Raw genomic sequence first — 19,381 nt, forward strand, 5'->3', positions numbered from 1 at the left:
GAGAAGGGAAGCTGGCACGCACATGTTGAGAGCCCTGAAGCAAGCGTTCGCTATGGGCTAATGCGGGAGACAGGTTAGTGAAGCATTTGTTCTTCTTCCTGCCGTGTCCTGCCTACTTTCTGTTTCCGCGAAGGCAGGACCTGGCAGCATTTCCCCCAATAGGTTGATCACGATCTTGGGCTGATCAGCCTTCCTCTTCCCGACGGCAGAATTGACATCGGGGAGAGGAATGCTGGTCAGCCGAAGCAGGGAGAGGTTGGGGCCTGTTATTGGTGGCGTTTGGGTCCTGGTCCCCGATGGCAATGGCAGTGGCTTGGGGGAGGGCAGGGAGAAAGAAAGAAAAAGGGCAGGCAGGGGGACAGAAGGAAAGAAGAGAAACAGAAAAAAAAGAAAGGGAGGCAGAGAGAAAGAAAGGGCAGGGAAGAGGAAGGAAAAGTTGGGGGAAGGAATGAGGTCTGGAGGAGAGGAAGCATACAGGCTAAAAGAAGGGAAGAAAGATTGGATGCACAGTCAGAGGATGAAAGTGCAACCAGAGACTCATGAAATCACCAGACAAGGTAGGAAAAATGATTTTATTTTAAATTTAGTGATCAAAATGTGTCTGAATTTATATCTGCTGTCTATATTTTACACTATGGTCCCCTTTTACTAAACCGCAATAGAGGTTTTTAGCGCAGGGAGCCTATGAGCATTGAGAGCAGCGCTGGGCATTCAGCGCAGCTCCCTGCGCTAAAAACTGCTATCGTGATTTAGTAAAAAGGGAGGGGGTGGGTATTTGTCTATTTTTGTATGATTGTTACTGAGGTGATGGTGGATAGAGTCATCTGCTTTGACCTCTTTGAAAACCCCTGGAATAGGAATGATAATTAACATTTTCTCTGTGTACAGTGTGCTTTGTGTTTTTTTTAATTTTATTGTTGGTAGATCATTTTGACTTGGTCATTTAAAAAGTAGCTCGCAAGCCCAAAAAGTGTGGGTACCCCTGGTGTAGAGATTTTAGGCTTTACAGTCCCCTTGTGCTTACCCATAATTAAATCAAATATCTTCAAAAATAACTGGAGATTATATAGCTCCACTGAACTCAACGGAGCTCCGAGGGGCTTACAAGAGGCAGGTACCCATTTGGGCATGCCCCTTCGGATACGCCCTGCGGCTATGTGCCATAGGGCTTCAGATGTTTTATGCACCAAGAAAGGACCCCCGCTAACTTGGAAGTTGTTCACCTCACTGCCTGCAGAAGTAATATCAGCATTAGCACTCTTTCCACAAAGCCCTTAGCTTCAACAGAAGATGTCTAGGAGGCAGGAGCATCTCCAAGTGAGATCACAAGCTAGCAAATTTTTCTACCATCTGATTTTTTTTAATGTACTACATTACTGTACTACATATCTTTGCAGGTAGAACAAGTACATCTGCTGAGGTGTGTAATTAAGCCTATGCAGTATGGGCCTGATTCTATAAATGGTGCCTAACACCACCTAACTTGTAAACACCGGTTGGTGTAGTGTCAATCAACTGCTAGGCCTGCTTAGGCGTCGCTAGGCAACCTTGTGGTAGATGCCATTATGCGAGGGGTGCTGGAAAATTCTCAGCCCAACCAACCGACTTCCTAAATTCTGAGCCTCATTTTTGTCACTGGAACTGGAAAGACTGTTATCTTATTTTGTTATGGTCCAATTTGCAGAAATTAAAATTCTGCGTTTTGACATTGTTTCAGATCGTTGATTGGTCCATATCCACATCATTCTCCTCTTGGTTGAGCAGAGGACTTTTCAGCCCCCCCTCGTCTAACACAGATGCCTAGTGACACCTAAGTCAGCCATGCCTATCCTCCTCCCCTAACCATGCCTACTTTTCAGGTAGACATCGTAAGGCGCCAGTAGGCACCTTGATTTTGGTATCACTAGGTGCTGTGTGGTATTCCACATGCAACACTAATTCATTTTTTTAATCAGTTTTTAATGGCGTAGTCAATTACCATTCCAATTAAGTTAATTAAAAAACAAATTGTGTATAAATTTTAACTATCCGTCGCTAATGTCCATGATTAGGGCACCTTGCACCACTTAACCTAGGCACTGTTTGTAGAATCAGACCCCATGTGTGGTAAATACACAACAGATGCTGGTCACATCCCCTGAATTTACCACACAAACCTTCTACATACTGCATCATCAGTTTTGCGCTGAGCTCCAGAGACTGTATATCATGCCCAAATTTCCATGTCCAACTTTACATGCAAATAAATTGACTAATGAGCTTAGAAACATCAATTGAAGGCTAACAACTGATTATTGATATTAATTGGCCTGTATTAAATACTTTGCAGATAACAAGAGACATATGCTGAGGTATGTAATATGGGCCCCAGTGGTAAAAATGGCCGTAGCACACATGAACGACCAATGTAAAGATATATTATGTCCACTTTTGACCACAGTTTGGTTTAAGGCCCCTTAAACCTCTAGATTTAAAAAAAAAAAATGGCATGCATTCTCTAATTCTTTGATATTGCTACAGGATGATGGTTTTGGCTAAAGAAAAGTGAGAATTAGACAAAGGTAACGTTTTAAGAGTATTTTTAATTACCCCTGAAAGATTCCTTGTTATAAAAATCTCCAGTGAAAAAACAAATTCAAGGCAAGCAGTGTTGTTTATTTGCATGTTATAATGGAAGTAAACACTATGTAAGAAAGTGAATCACTGCTTTATCGCAACATGAAATAACTCATTATCTAATGCTTTTTTATGCAAAAGAGCGTCTCAGCTGAGAAACTTGGTAACACAGTAAGCTATTAAATAAGGCTGTGGAATGTGATTACTTCTTTTTGATTACTGCTCTATGTAATTACTTTCAGGAATAAGTAAAAAAACTCTACTGAACGATAATTATGTGACTGTATTCACTTTCAACTTCCATAATAGTCCCATGGACCAGGGTTTCCATTAACTGCTCTCCATTGTTAATAAAGCTATTTTTCTTCTCAACAAGCAATATCCTGAAGAAGTATGGACAAGGTATGAAGATAACACATATACAGAACTTGAAAAGGAACCTTCTAGACTGTTGCAAATTGACTTGCAAGTTCTCTCTTATTCCCTATTGAACAAGATTAATAATTTTCAAGGGTCTGGTTTATTGAGGTTTTCTTATACACACAAAATAGGACAAAAATGTCATAAATCAGGCCCAGGTTTTAATAATGCAAAAATGTTTAACTTAAAATTGGATTAAGAAATAAATGGAACCAGTGCCAAAAGAATTTATTATGTGCAGTGTTGATCTTAGACGATTGTGAAGGTAATTCTATAATTGAAGAGGTTAATTCCAGAGCAGGTTAAGTAGAAAGAATTGTTCCTTGGATAAATATACAATTTATATTCAAGGATCTAATAAAGGATTTGGGTCCACCAATTATTGATTTTGGATTATTGACTATCCTATTGTGATGGCCCTTGGTACTTTTCTATTTCTTTGTGTTGCGTGCTTTGATCCTTGCTATCATTATGCCAAGGATCCTAGCCAACATGTGAACATTTTTTTACAAATAAATTTACTTTTAGTACACATTTCCTTGAGTTTAGTCTCTCAGCTTCAAATAGTGTCAATCTGGAAAATTCTGGAAAGCAGTTCAGATTGTTGAGACTCAGAGGGAACCACATAATTTAGAGACTACTACAGAGATATCTCTTCCTATTGACTTCTACACTGGCTGCCGATGGAGGCACGTGTGAAATTCAAGTTTGGTTGTTTTTGCTTCAAGGTACTTTATGGCTTAGCCCCTAAATACATAACAGACCTTTTCTCTTTCACAATCAACAGACACAAGCAAAGCTCACACCCAAACTTTGTTTCTCCACTGGTTAGAGGTTGTAAATTTAAAAGTCATCACCAACATCTTTTCGCATATCAAGCAGCATTATGGGGTAAAGACCTTGAACAATTGCTCGTGCCTATTACCTACGGGAATTTAGGAAACACCTAAAAACACATCTGTTCCTGAAATACTTAGGAAACCAACCAATACAATCTTAGTCCTCAACAAACAATCTCTAGATCTATCAATCACTAAGTCTGTACTTTGTTTATTCCATTCAATCTGTAACATTTCTAATCATTGTAAACCGCATAGAACTTTACGGTCCTGCGGTATATAAATTGTTATTATTTATTATTATTATTCACGATATATGGAAATTAAATTTATCCATGGAGGGGTTGTTTAGAACTAATTTCTCAGAAAATAACCTTCTCTAAATGGGTATGGAAGAAATTTGAAAATGTGAATTCACATTTGTTGTTACTTGATAAACATGTCTCAGTAGTGGAGTTACAGGTATCTAATCTGCATGATAGTTCTATCTCAGCAATTAAAAATTATAAGTCTTTACATATTAAGTTAGAAATGATGGAATATTAATAGATTTACCTTGAACACTTGAGTTATTAGATGAAAAAAGGATATTTATGTAATATTGAGTAGACCAGTCTAAGAACATAAGAACATAAGTTGCTCCCGCTGAGTCAGACCAGAGGTCCATCTTGCCCAGCGGTCCACTCCCGCAGTGGCCCATCAGGCCTAGTGCCTGAACAGTGATCCCTGATTATTTTTATAACTTACCTCTAATCCCATCCTTATATTCTACCTCTACTCTTATCTGTACTCCTCAATCCCTTTGTCTTCCAAGTACCTATCCAAAGCTTCTTTGAACCCCTGTAGCGTGCTCCTGTTTATCACATCCTCCGGTAGCGCGTTCCATGTATCCACCACCCTCTGTGTGAAAAAGAACTTCCTGGCGTTTGTTCTAAACCTCTCCCCTTTCAGTTTCTCTGAATGCTCCCTTGTACTTGTTGATCCCCTTAATTTGAAAAATCTGTCCCTGTCTATTTTGGACATTTCCACTCTTCACATTGCAATTCTACAAATGGTTCCAAACTTTGAGTGACATGAGGTAGGTGCCATTTTCCTTGGCACCTACCGAATCAGGTGTCGTTTATAGAATCAAGCCCTTATTGTTCCGTGTAGTCTTTTGTGAAATGCTGGAAGAACTGTTGGTATCCCATTTCTTATCTAAACATCTTCTATGAAATAAGGTTTCACATCTCATTATTTATGCAGAAGTCTAGTTAATCAGCCATTTTTAATTGTGTCACTCCTGGAATCTAATACTATCCAAAAACTCATAGTATTTTAAGCTTTAATAGCTTTGATTGAGCCACTGAACATACCATATATTATAGGAAATGCAAGCCGACACGCTGCATATGTAAGCATTGTTCCAACTTATTATTCATAACATCATGATTAAAGCTTAATAATGTCATACTCCTTGAGACAGTTTTGCATTTTAACTCTAATACAATGGTACTCACTAAAGGGCTGAAAAAAGGTCACATTTTTAGGCTACTCCTAAAGAATATAGATGAGATAGAATTCCATGCAAATCTACCTAATGCATATTCTTTGGGTTTAACATACAAACCTGACCCCTTTTGCAGCCCCCGAGAACTAAAAACGCATACCGCTGTTCTAATATCCGTTTCTGGCTCTTTGTAAGTTTTTTTTTAATTTGCATATTCTAAATGTATTATACACAGACGTTCTAAACTATTAACACAATTATTTTTGCAATTAGTATATTCATTTGGAAGTCCTGAACTGACAAATGACTCTGTAGATGCTGGATTTCAAATGATATGCAGTTCATTCTCCACAGAGAGATGGAAAAATAAGGCATGCATGCTTATTATTAGGCACAATTAGTCATTCATCTGAAGCTGTCAAGCACTTGAATTTGGCACAAACCCTGAATCAGAAAACTTTCTGGATGGCTTCACGCAATTAACTCATACTGGGATTTATACACTATGCTATATTAACTATTAACATGAGAACCAGAGAAAAATGAGGGCAGATAAAGATCATATGGCCAGTGGCGTCATGACGGTGAGTGGCGCCTGGGGAAATGACACACCTCCCCCACCTTCTTCTCTGCCCCCCCCCACTCCTTCCCGACCTCCCCTGCCACGTACGCCCCTTCCCTACCCCCGTACCTCTTTCATTTTCCTGGCGCAAGCAGCATCACAAACTTGCTGCCCGTATCGGTGTCGGCCCTCCCTCTGATCTCACTTCCTAGGTGCAGGACCCGGAAGTGACGTCAGAGAAAATGCTGACACAAATTACGTAGAGCTTGTTAAATTGTTGAATGAAATCTGTGTTTACATCACAGGCTTCAACTTCTTTTTTAATTCAATTTTATTATTTTAAAAACTCTTAAAGCAAAATGCATTTTTTAAATCTTATCTTATTATCGCTCCTTTTAGGTAGATTAAAGGATGTTAATACTCTACCACTAGAGTTAATAACAATAGACAATGTCGGCTTTGATCAACAGTTAACTCCAAAATCCTCTAATTTTGTGGATCTACCATCCTACCCAATCAAGATTTATACTACTCCTCATACGTTCCCAAGATTCTTTTTTAAAAGAGAGCGGTCACTGAGACCAATTATTACTAAGAATTTAAATCCTCCCTCACTCAATGAATTAATTAAAATCAATTGTGCATATGTAAATGCACGATCCATTAGAGGCAAAACTCAAATCATGAGGGATTGGATAATCGATCAGAATCTGACTTGTGTATTCCTTTCTGATGATGATCCTATTATTAATGATTTACTTCCCCCTCATTATAAAATCATTCCTCTCTGCCGAAAGGAAAGAAGAAGGGGAGGAATTGCTATCATATTACACGAGAGTTTTAATTTCACAGTACAAGATTCATTGATAAAAAATAACTTAGAAATAATTTCCTGCACTATTAATCGATCAGACATGTTAGATTCCTTAAATTGTATACTGTTCTATTTACCTCCTGAATTTTGGGCCAAGGATAAACAGCAATTTTATGAATTTATTTTTAATAACTCACTTACAGCTCCTCACTGTCTGCTGTCAGGCAATATTAATCTCCACTTGGAAATAGAATCTAACCAAGATGTGGTTGATCTTACTACTTTTTTAGCTTCTTTAGATTTCTCTGTTTTACAGCCCTCACAAACAAGGGGGGGGGGTCACCATCTTGATTTGGTATCTTCAACCAACAAATCAGATTTTTCATCTAAAATTGAGCTGCAAGGAGGGAGATGGTCACAAATTCCTTGGTCAGACCATTATATTTACTAATTCTTTTTAGAGTGGCCCAAACAATTAAATTTAAATTTGATATAGCAAAAACAAGACATCTTAGTTAGGAAATCTTCTAGCCCAATTGAATTCTGGAAACGTGTCGACTCATTTTCAAATGGTAACATTTTCGATTTTCCACTCAATTGGAAAAATAACTGTAATACAATTTTAGACGAAATTGCTTCCAAGCATGCCATAAAAAGGCGACAAGACAATTCTAAAAAGTGGTGTGATACGGAACTGCTTGGGATGAAACCAAAATTAGCTGAAGATAAAGTAAAATGGAGGCATGAAGTCAGAATTTATAAATCAAGGTTAAGGGATAAACAAAAAACTTACTACTCAGCCAAAGTAGGAGTTACAAGTACTAATGTTAAAAAATTATTTCAACTTGTCAACACCGCATTTAGGCCCTGTTTTGCTAAGGTGTGCTAACCGATTAGCATGCGCTAAACGCTAACGTGTATATGTTAGTCTATGGACGCATTATCAGACTTCGACCACAGACTACAAAACCTTCAAAAAAGAAACAAAAACCCTACTCTTCAAAAAAATACATAAAACCAATATAACTCTGACAATAATGTTCTGAATCCCGCCTACATTACCAACTACCCCTTAGCAAATTAGATAATATTCAATCTATTCCTAAGTACTTCTTCATATCTCTTAAGATCATAGCAATTCTTATGTAATCCGCCTTGAACCGCAAGGTAAAGGCGGAATAGAAATCACTAATGTAATGTAATGTAATTCGATTAGCACGCGCTAATTGGTTAGAAACATAGAAAGATGACGGCAGATAAGGGCTATAGCCCATCAAGTCTGCCCACACTATTTACTCACCCTCTTAAGTCTACTGACCCCCTAAAGTATAATTGTAATTATACTGTTACTCTACTGACCCGCTCATTCAAGTCCTAGTGACCCTATCCCTTGGCATGACCCTCGTAGGGATCCCACATAGGTATCCCATTTGTTCTTGAAGTCTGGGATGCTGCATGCCTCGACCACCTGCACTGGAAGCTTGTTCCAATGCTCAATCACTCTCTCCGTGAAGAAGTACTTCCTGGCGTCTCCACAAAACTTCCCTCCCCTGAGTTTGAGCGGATGTCCTCTTGTGGTCGAGGGTCCCTTGAGAAGAAAGATATCATCTTCCACCTCGACCCGTCCCGTGATGTAGCGCACCTTAGTAAAACAGGGGACTAATGTGACTAAAAAGATACAATCTTCCTGGTTACCCCTCCCATCCTCTGATGATCTAGCCAACTTTTTTAGTTCTAAGGTTTTATCTCTGGGATCTTCCTGTCCATGTTGCTCTTTGAATATAGATTCTTATCTTAATCCAAAAGGAGAAGAGGTTCGTGTAGACTTCTGCTGGTCCACGTTCAAAAAGCCAGAATGGCATGATTTTTCCAAATTAGTTCAAAGATATGCGCAATCATATTGCTGGCTTGATTCTTGTCCCCCTGACTTGATGGCTGTCGCTCCTTTAAACTTTAAATTGAAATTATTTGAGTGGATAACTGACTCCTTAGATGTAGGAAAATTTCCAGTAGAGGATGGCAACATAATCATCACTCCGATAATTAAAAGCACTAAAGAATCCATCTCATCGCCATCTAATTATAGACCAATAGTATTGATCCCCTTCTTTGTAAAAATCATGGAAGGTCTGATTTGCATTCAATTGATTAACCCCCTCTTTTACTAAGGGCTCCTTTTACTAAGCCGCATTAGGGCTTTAACGCGTGGAGTAGCACGCGCTACATTGCCGCGCACGCTAGACCTTATCGCCAGCATTGAGCTGGCATTAGTTCTAGAAGCGTGGCACGCAGTAATTTCCTGCGTGCGCTAAAAACGCTAGCGCGCCTTGGTAAAAGGAGCCCTAAGGTGCGCTAACCGATTAGCGCACGCTAACTGCTAACACACGCACGTTAGGCTATGGACGCGTTAGCATTTAACGCGCAGTAATCGCTTAGCACACCTTAGTAAAAGAGGGGGTAAGTATCTCGAGCAACACTCATTACTTCATGACTCAGAATCAGGATTCAGATCCCTTTTCAGTACTGAAACAGTAATAGCTCCATTGTTGGGTTATTTAAACAGTCTATAAACCATACTAATCTATTAATTTGCTTGGATGCTCTGGGTCTTCAAGGCATCCAAGCAAATTAATAGATTAGTATGGTCTACTAGATCCAAGGCACTACTAAGATCGAATTGGAGTACCAGTGCCCTACTTCCCTTGCTTAATAGACAGTAAACCAGACTCTACCAAGTTAGGTTTAGGACTCAGCTTTCTTCTACCTGGAAAAACCCATGCGGTGTTCCCCAGGGAACTCCACTTTCACCCACATTGTTTCATGTCTACCTTTCATCGTTAGGCTCGTGTCCGAGTAATCTGGATATAAGACTGTTTAGTTACGCTGATGACATCACAATTGTCATACCCTGTAACTCAGTTCTGTCTCAGATTACCATCACAATTGAGACTGTAATGAAACAGATGAATTTCTGAATGCAGCAATTTAAACTTAAACTCAATTATGATAAAACAAAGTTTTTCGTGACGTCACCCAGTAAAATTTCTCCCGAACCCTCCATTAGAATAAATTCAACATCGTACGTAATCCACCCAACGATTAAAATATTAGGAGTCGTTTTAGATTAGCATCTCACTATGAAAACTCAGATCGATGCAGTAGTACGTAAAAGCTATTTTACCTTATGGAGACTACGAACAAATCAGAACTTATTTCGAATTTGCTGAGTCTTCTTGACTATTGTCACATTGTCTGTCTGACAATAGAAACATAGAAACATAGAACATGACGGCAGAAAAGGGCCACCGGCCCAACAAGTCTGGCCACTCTAAGGACCCTCCCCCCTAAGCACTTCCTCGAAGTGAACCCACATGCTTAGCCCATTTTTTCTTAAAATCGAGCACGTTGCTTGCCTCAATTACCTGAAGTGGAAGAAAGAACTGGCGAGACTATTATTAATACAAAACACAGCAGTTAGACTGATCTACGTTTTGAAGAAGTATGATCATGTCATATCGTTCTATTGTGAGCTGCGCTGCTGCCCGTGGAGGCTCGGGTATTGTTTAAGCTGGGTTGTTTCTATGGTACAGCTCCCCTCTATTTGGTTAATAGATTTTCCATCGCTTCTTACAAACATAGCAGAAAAACCCATGTTCTGTTTAACTTCCCTTCTGTACAGGGTTGCAAAAGCAGGAAATTCCTTAATCACACTTTAGCGCTTCAGGCGGCTTCTCACAATAAAGAATTTCGAACACTTTTGCTCACAGCTTACTCTTACAAACATTTTTGAACACAACTGAAGACTTATCTCTTTTCCAAGTATTTCACTAACTAACTTATTCTATTCCCTGGATCATGTCTACTGTTAATAACGTTTTGTAAACCGCATTGAACTTATGGTTATGCGGTTAATAAGCACAATGTTATGTTATGTTAAAGAGGTATGGGGTGCACGCACATGGCAGGTGGGGTCAAGAAGGAGCGGGGAGGTGGAGAGGACAGGTGCCTGCATCTGGGGCAGACAGCCCCTCCCCCTCCCCTTACTGCACCACTGCATACGACCTATTTAGTCAGTATAAACACATTATTAAAGGTAACATTATAGGTAATGTTGCATACTTAATATCACCTGACTAGATGTGGCTAACTATATAACATTATGGGGCTGATTCTGTAAGTGGCGCCTGTCGCAGCAGGCACCTAGAAAACGGTCAACTGCTGTGTGTCAATCTCGGGCAAGCGCCGTTTCCAGAATCACGACTAGCAAAGAGCCTAAACACCAGCTATGTGGCCAGGGTTTTACAGGCCTACATTTACGGCACCTAGGGTCCACGAAGAATCACAGTCATAGAAACATAGAGTATGATGGCAGAAAAGGGCCGACGGCCCAACAAGTCTGCCCACTCAAGAACCCTCCCTCCTCCCTCCCTCCTTTGGGAATCCATCTTTTAAGCATTCCTCTGGAGCGACCCCACCTGTCTGTCCCATCGTCCCTTGAAGTCGGGCGTGGTACTGGCCTCGACTACCTGACGTGGAAGACCATTCCATCGATCAATTACCCTTTCGGTGAAGAAATACTTCCTGGTGTCCCCATGAAATCTTCCCCCCCCCCCTTGAGTTTTAGTGGATGCCCTCTTGTCGCCGTGGGACCGTAAGACAAAAGATTTCTTCCTTCACATCAATACGGCCCGTGATGTATATGAATGTTTTTATCATGTCCCCCCTTTCCCTGCGCTCTTCGAGAGAATATAAGCGCAGCCTGCTCAAACATTCTTCACATGGGAGATTTTTTAGTCCTGAGACCATCCTAGTGGCCATTCGCTGAATCGACTCCATTCTCTTCACATCCTTTTGATAATGTGGCCTCCAAAACTGAACACAGTCAGTGGTGCCTAGTGATGCCGAAGTCTGACGCCGCCCCTGAACACGCCCACTTCCAGGCTTTGGTGTAACTAGGCCCCATGGACCCAGTCACCAGTCCCGGAGGCTGCCTAACAGTGCCCAATTTTTTTAAAATGAGATTTTAATGGCACAACCAATTATCGTGCCACTTAAAACCAGTTGAAACAGTTAAGTTAGATGCCAGTAGATTCGGTCTAGGCACCTACTGGAGCCTAACTTTTGGTGATTATTTTGAAAATCCGGTCCTGTCTGTTGTTCAGTAAGGATAATAGACAAATTTGAGTGTTGAAAAAAATTTGCACCAAGCACTGTTCCATAAACAATGCTCCGATTTAGGCTTAGGCAAGGATCTCCACTATTCAGTACTGTGTACATCTTTAGTGAATGCCCCTGACCTGCCCATGCTTCTCCCTTAGCCACACCCCCTTCTGAGTTTCCCGCCATGAGATTTGCATGCAGATCTTTCTAGAAAAAATGGCTAGCATGATGCAAGTGCAAAGACAAACGGTTATCAAGTTATGCCTATAATTGGTTGTTAGCACTCAATTATTGGCAGTAATTGGCTCATTAGCCAATTTAGTTATACAAGTATCTCCGAATAGTGTTCAGTATTGCACACATAAATTTGGGCACCATTTATGGAATTTGAGAGCAAATGCATAGAAAATAACTTTTTCTATTGTAAATGAAAGGCATTAGAACATAAGAATTGCCAAACTGGGACAGACCGAAGGTCCATTAAGCACAGTATCCTATTTCCAACAGTGGCCAACTCAGGTCCCAAGTACCTAGCTGGATCCCAAGTAGTAAAACAGATTCTATGTTGCTTATCCTAGGAACAAGCAATGGATTTCTCCAAGCCATCTTCGTAATGGCCTTATACTTCTCTTTTAGGAAATTATCCAAACTTTTTTTAAACCTTGCTAAGCTAAATGATTTCACCACATTATCTGGCAATGAATGCCAGAGTTTAATTACTAGCTGATTTGTTTTAAATCTACTACGTAGTAGCTTCATCGCATGCCCTCTAGTCCTAGTATTTTTGGAAACAGTAAACAAGCGATTTGCATCTACCTTTTCCACTCCACTTAGGTTTTTTCCAGTTATCTCATATTAAAAATGGCCATTAACCTACAGAAACTGTGTGGCCCAAGACTACTGCACATTTTGAGTCAAAAGTTGTTTTTTTTCCATTGACTTGTTATAGCAGAATGTAATTTCATTGTGTTTTAATCATGCTATTCTGTTAACCAGCCTTCACCAAATGCTACTACTGGGTCCATGATGCCTCATGTTATTCTCTCTTAATGTACATTATGGGAGCAATTCTTTAAAGAACATTAAAAGACAGGGGCACAACAGCTGAGTGGTAAACTACTGTATAGCAGCAAATTGGTATATCTAATTCATTAAAGAATATGAACATAAATCAGCAATAATGCACATACCCAAACTTTTTTAAAATGGAACGTGTGATAGCCAATCAGCAGGGGCATTATAAGTTTCAAGTTTTATTGTGTTTAATATACCGACCATCAACATGTATCTGGCCGGTTTACAATGCTAAATAAAAATAAATAAATAAAAAATAAAAATGAAATAAAAAGTAAAATAATAATTATATATATATGAGGGAGGAAATTTAAGGATGTTTGGGAGCCATTAACAAAAATTTGTAAGGAATGATTAATTTTTTTTCCCCTTTGAATATGCACATCCAAGGTGGGTGGGGGTGGGGGATACTTTGATTTACTTATGGTTGAGGGCTACTTTTTTTTTGTGGGGAGGGGGTAATATACATATTAGATATTAAATATAATTTGATAGAATATTAAGTGCTGTTAAAGTATAAAATGTTTCTATATTATATTGCACTTATTGTTAGTTTTAAACTGAATAAAGTTTTTTGTTTTATTTTTAAAGCAATGATACTCATAAATTTAGGCGTCGTTCACACCTGCTGTAGGATGCCTAAGTTTTGGCACACGGTATAGATTTAGGGGGCATGGGAGTTATTTTATGTATAGGGAATAGCCCTATACATAAAAGAAACCATACAATCGACAAGATTAGACACAGCGGAGACGACCAACAAGCTGGAATCGCTATGGGTTAAAATACCAGGAAGAAAGGGACATGAAATAAAAATGGGCCTATACTATCGCCCACCCGGGCAAACCGGAGATATCGATAAGGAAATGGAAGCCGAGATGAAACAAGAATGCAAAAACGGTTGCACAGTTATTATGCGAGATTTCAACTACCCCGGGATAGACTGGAGTCTTGGAAACTCAAAATGCGCTAGGGAAACAGAATTCCTGGAGGCTACACAAGATTGCTTCATGGAGCAGCTTGTTAGAGAACCGACGAGAGGAAATGCCACTTTGGATCTAATCCTAAATGGGTTAATGGGACCAGCAAAGGAAGTGGAAGTAGTGGGACCGTTGGGAAACAGTGACCATAACATGATCAAGTTCAAGGTTGAAGCAGGAATACCAAAAGGAAAGAGAACCATGGCGACAACTTTCAACTTCAGAAAAGGAAACTATGAAGCAATGAGGAAAATGGTAAGGAATAAACTTAGGAACACTTCCAAGAAATGGAGGATGGTAGAACAGGCCTGGTCTTTTTTCAAGGACATGGTGAGCGAGGCGCAAAATCTTTACATCCCCAGATTCAGAAAGGGGAGCAAAAAGAGTAGAATAAAGGACCCGATATGGATGACTAAAATAGTGAAGGAAGCGATAAGTAATAAGAAAAATTCATTCAGGAGATGGAAAAAGGACAAAACTGAAGGAAACTGGATAGAGCACAGGAAGTATCAAAAAGAATGTCACCGTGTGGTTCGAAAAGCTAAAAGAGAGTATGAAGAGAAGTTAGCAAGGGAGACTCGTAATTTAAAACCGTTCTTCAGATATGTTAAAGGGAAACAGCCAGCTAGGGAGGAGGTGGGACCGCTGAATGATGGAGTCAGGAAGGGAGTAGTGAAGGAGGAGAAATAAGTCGCGGAAAGACTGAACATGTTCTTTTCGTCTGTATTTACAAACGAAGACACAACCAACATACCGGAACCTGAGCAATTCTTCAATGGAAATCAAGCAGAAAAATTAACATTCATGGAAGTGAGCCTTGAAGATGTACGCAGGCAGATAGATAAACTAAAAATAGACAAATCTCCAGGTCCGGACGGAATCCATCCAAGGGTTCTGAAGGAACTAAAGGAGGAGATAGCAGAACTACTGCAGCAAATATGCAATCTATCCCTGAAAACAGGCGTGATCCTGGAGGATTGGAAGACGGCCAACATCACGCCCATCTTTAAAAGGGATCAAGAGGTGACCCGGGAAACTACAGACCAGTGAGTCTGACCTCGGTTCCCGGAAAAATGGCGGAAGCACTGATAAAAGAAAGCATCGATGATCACTTGGAAAGAAACAAACTTCTTATAACCAGCCAACATGGTTTCTGCAGGGGGAGATCGTGCCTAACCAACTTACTATACTTCTTCGAAGGAATTAACAAACAGATGGACAGAGGTGACCCCATAGACATCATATACCTTGATTTCCAAAAAGCCTTTGACAAGGTGCCCCATGAACGATTACTCCGGAAACTGAAGAACCATGGGGTGGACGGAGACGTACATAGATGGATCAGAAACTGGTTGGCAGGTAGGAAACAAAGGGTAGGGTTGAAGGGACACTACTCTGACTGGAGGAGGGTCACGAGTGGTGTTCCGCAGGGCTCGGTGCTCGGGCCGCTGTTATTTAATATATTCATAAATGATCTAGAAACAGGGACGAAGTGTGAGATAATAAAATTTGCAAATGACACCAAACTATTTAGGGAAGCTCGGACTAAAGAGGACTGTGAGGAATTGCAAAGGGACTTGAACAAACTAGGAGAATGGGCGACAAAATGGCAAATGAAGTTCAACGTTGAGAAATGTAAAGTATTGCATGTGGGAAGCAGAAACCCGAGGTACAACTATACGATGGGAGGGATGTCATTGAATGAGAGTACCCAAGAGAGGGACTTGGGGGTAATGGTGGACAGGTCAATGAAGCCGACTGCACAGTGTGCAGCGACCGCTAAGAGAGCGAATAGAATGCTACGTATAATCAAGAAGGCTATTACAGCCAGGACGAAAGAAGTTATCCTGCCGCTGTATCGGGCAATGGTGCGCCCACACCTGGAATACTGTGTCCAGTTTTGGTCGCCATACCTTAAGAAGGATATGGCGTTACTCGAGAGAGTTCAGAGAAGAGCGACACGTCTGATAAAAGGGATGGAAAACCTTTCATACGCTGAGAGATTGGAGAAACTGGGTCTCTTTTCCCTGGAGAAGAGGAGACTTAGAGGGGATATGATAGAGACTTATAAGATCATGAGGGGCATAGAGAGAGTAGAGAGGGACAGATTCTTCAAACTTTCAAAAAATAAAAGAACAAGAGGCCATTCGGAAAAGTTGAAAGGGGACAGATTCAATACAAATGCCAGGAAGTTCTTCTTTACCCAACGTGTGGTGGACACTTGGAATGCGCTTCCAGAGGACGTTATAGGGCAGAATACAGTACTGGGATTTAAGAGAGGATTGGACATTTTTCTGCTGGAAAAGGGAATAGAAGGGTATAAATAGAGGATTACTGCTCAGGTCCTGGACCTGTTGGGCCGCCGCGTGAGCGGACTGCTGGGCAAGATGGACCTCAGGTCTGACCCAGCAGAGGCATTGCTTATGTTCTTATGTTCTTATGTTTACAAAACATTTTTCTCAAGTAAAGCCTGTTTTAACATGCTGATAAAATCCTATAAAATTGCATGGAGGTGCGTGCTTGTAAAAAAAAAAAAAAAATCCAAACCTAAAGATAATACATATGTGTTTCTATGGACGTACATTGGTATTGCCATTGCACAGTTAAGGTAGAGCAACAGCAGAGTTGCAATGTAAGCAGATAGGACAAAACTCTATATTTGACGCCATAAAATCAGCACCCAAAATTGAGCGCTAAGCGTTATTCTATAAACAGCGCTCCAAGTTGGGCATCGCTTATAGAATAGCGCCTGGTGCTGGAATCCATACCTAACCTTTAGGCAGGAGGATTTATACTAATGGAAACCTGGTATAAATCCTCTTGCATAAATTAGGAGTGAATTAGGCCTTTTTCTGCAGTGTGTGAAAATTCTAGGAACCTATGACCCACCCTTGCTCCTTTTCAGATTCACGCATTAGAATTTACATGCATGTTTTTCTTTATAAAATACACCTAATGAGATGTGCTATAAATTCTAATTGTTGCCAATTAACACTGATAATTGATTATTAGCACTCAGTTATCAGCATTAAGGGGGAATCCATTAATGAGAGCGTGCTAATTGCTAAAGATACACATTAAGGGCTAGATTCACTAAGGGCACGGATCGGATCCAATCCCGGATCTGATCAGTGTCCCGGGGGCTGATTCACGAATCAGTTCACAGTTCATACAAACCTCTGTTGTCTCTGATTGTAAAATTTGGATTGCGAGCAATCTCAGCGGGTAAAGTGAAGATAAATCTCGGTCCATTGGCTGAATCATCCTTGTCTACAGCACTAATTGTCATAAATGGCTGCAAAAGAAAGATGGCTGATAAGTAAGGGTAACTCGGCCTATTTTTAAATCAGTAATGTTATGCTGAAACAATCTCTATGCTTACGAGAGGCTGCTGATAAGTTCTCAGCCCAACCAATGATGTGGAGCCATGAAACTGCCAAGTTATTCCATACTTTTCTTGACACTTTTCATCTTAATGAGGCAAATGCATCTAGCAAATGGGCACAAGTATAGGGAAACCAAACCACTGTGACATCACCAATGAGGTTGGTTCTTAGGCACTGGTGGAATGAAGCATTGTGACATCACAATATGAGGGGCCTTGAAAGGTCCTCAGCCCAACCAAGAAGAGAATGATGTGGAGCCATGAAACTTACAAGTTATTCCACACTTTTCTTGACACTTTCAATGAGGCAAATGCATCTAGCAAATAGGCACAAGTATAGGGAAACCAAACCACTGTGACATCTCCGATGAGGTTGGCTCTTAGGCATTGGTGGAATGAGGCATTATGACATCACAATACGTGGGGCCGCTAAAAAGTTCTCAGCCTAACCAAGAAGAGAATGATGTGGAGCCATGAAATTTACAAGTCATTCCACACTTTTCTTGACACTTTTTATTTCATTTTATTGAAACAAAAAATATTATTGAAACTTCTGTGTGAAATATTCCTCATCAGGTTCTTGATTAATTAAGCAGTTATCTTTTTAATCTGTCACCAAAAGGCGCTGTAAGGGCTATTGGTGACATGACATGACATTGGTGACATGACATGATCATGTTTCAATTATCCTCTTCAAGGTCAAGGCACCACTCACTTATTATACTCATTCCATGTTCTGAATATTCATTCATGCATGACAAAAATGCAATATTCACAACATGTAATGAGTATAATAAGTGAGTGGTGCCTCGACCATTGAGAGGATAATTGAAACAATATCATGTTGGGAGATGTAGCCGTTACAGCGCCTACTTGTGACAGATTAAAAAGATAAGTAATGTATTAATCAAGAACCCAATGGATAATATTTCACACAGAAGTTGAATTATAAGATAACTATATACATATAAAAATATTTTGGACCAATGAAGAGTTTGGCTATGATGTGAGTATAGAAGCCTTCTGAGGATCCATGAAAAATTAGTTTCATTTAGAGGGAGTGACTGTAAGAACTGTTTTTGATATTGTCTGACTACAGTTCAACATGTTAGACCAGAGCTTGTTCAAGTTCAGTTCTCAAGAGTCGCAGACATACCAAGATTTTCAGGATATCGCTAATGAATATACATGAGAGAGATTCAAATATAGCTGAACTGCGATAGAGATTCAGTCATGCTGTAATTTGTGCTACATGTATTTGAAATACCACATACCTCATTATTTGGGAGATTTTCACACACAATCCCTTCTCTTATTCGTCCTAATTCTGGAGGATTATCATTGACATCAATGACCTTGATTGCGACTGGAACTCTGGATTCATGAAGTCGATTGTCTGTAAAAACAAACAAGAAAATCCCACAAAACAATGAAATTAGATAGTACCTTCAGATGATCTTCAATTGAGGATCTTACAAATAACACAGTGAGGATATAAGGATAATAAGTTTATATTCTAAATGGAATACTTACGGACTTCATTTGCAATCACGGAGATGTTGTGCCACACAGCCTCCTCTCTGTCCAGGGGTTTTGTGGTTTTAATGACACCATCTTCTTGATTGATACTGAAAAACCTGTCGAGGTTGGTGTGTCGATCGATTAAATACCTAAGGAGGATGAGTGTAGTAATTAGACAAGTGAGTTATGAACTGGCCTGATACTTAAGTGTTTGCTAAATATTAAAAATTAATTCTAAGGCAGGTTCCCAGTGCATGATACAAAGGGACTGCTAATGGGATTTATCAAATAATGATCAATGAGAAATTTATTTTCAGCACTTCTTAATGTCTATGTGTAGGAAACATTTTGCCAGGAGGAAATGCAAAAAAAAAAAAAAAAAAGAAGCCATACATTAAAAACCACAGACCAGTCAATGAAAAAATTCTTATGCTATGTGCAATAACTCCAGGTATACAATATTTATTATAGCCATTTGCCTTCTGAATATTTATAATAAGGATATCCTCAGCATCAGGTTA

The 19,381-nt window shown here is 39.9% G+C and overlaps 1 protein-coding gene across 2 annotated transcripts in view; it reads right to left on the minus strand.

Annotated features, from left to right (window-relative positions):
* The window catches only part of CDH11 (cadherin 11), a 291,717-nt gene that overhangs the window by 14,431 nt on the left and 257,905 nt on the right, over positions 1 to 19,381 (minus strand). For both annotated transcript variants that reach the window (XM_033942468.1, XM_033942469.1), the window contains exons 8-10: positions 18,873 to 19,009; positions 18,614 to 18,735; positions 17,132 to 17,249 (exon numbers count right to left, since the gene is read on the minus strand). In XM_033942468.1, the coding sequence (XP_033798359.1) occupies positions 17,132 to 17,249; positions 18,614 to 18,735; positions 18,873 to 19,009 (377 nt within the window). The remainder of the gene's footprint in view (positions 1 to 17,131; positions 17,250 to 18,613; positions 18,736 to 18,872; positions 19,010 to 19,381) is intronic.

The sequence above is a fragment of the Geotrypetes seraphini genome, chromosome 4 (genome assembly GCF_902459505.1).
Source record: "Geotrypetes seraphini chromosome 4, aGeoSer1.1, whole genome shotgun sequence".
Classification (NCBI taxonomy): domain Eukaryota; kingdom Metazoa; phylum Chordata; class Amphibia; order Gymnophiona; family Dermophiidae; genus Geotrypetes; species Geotrypetes seraphini.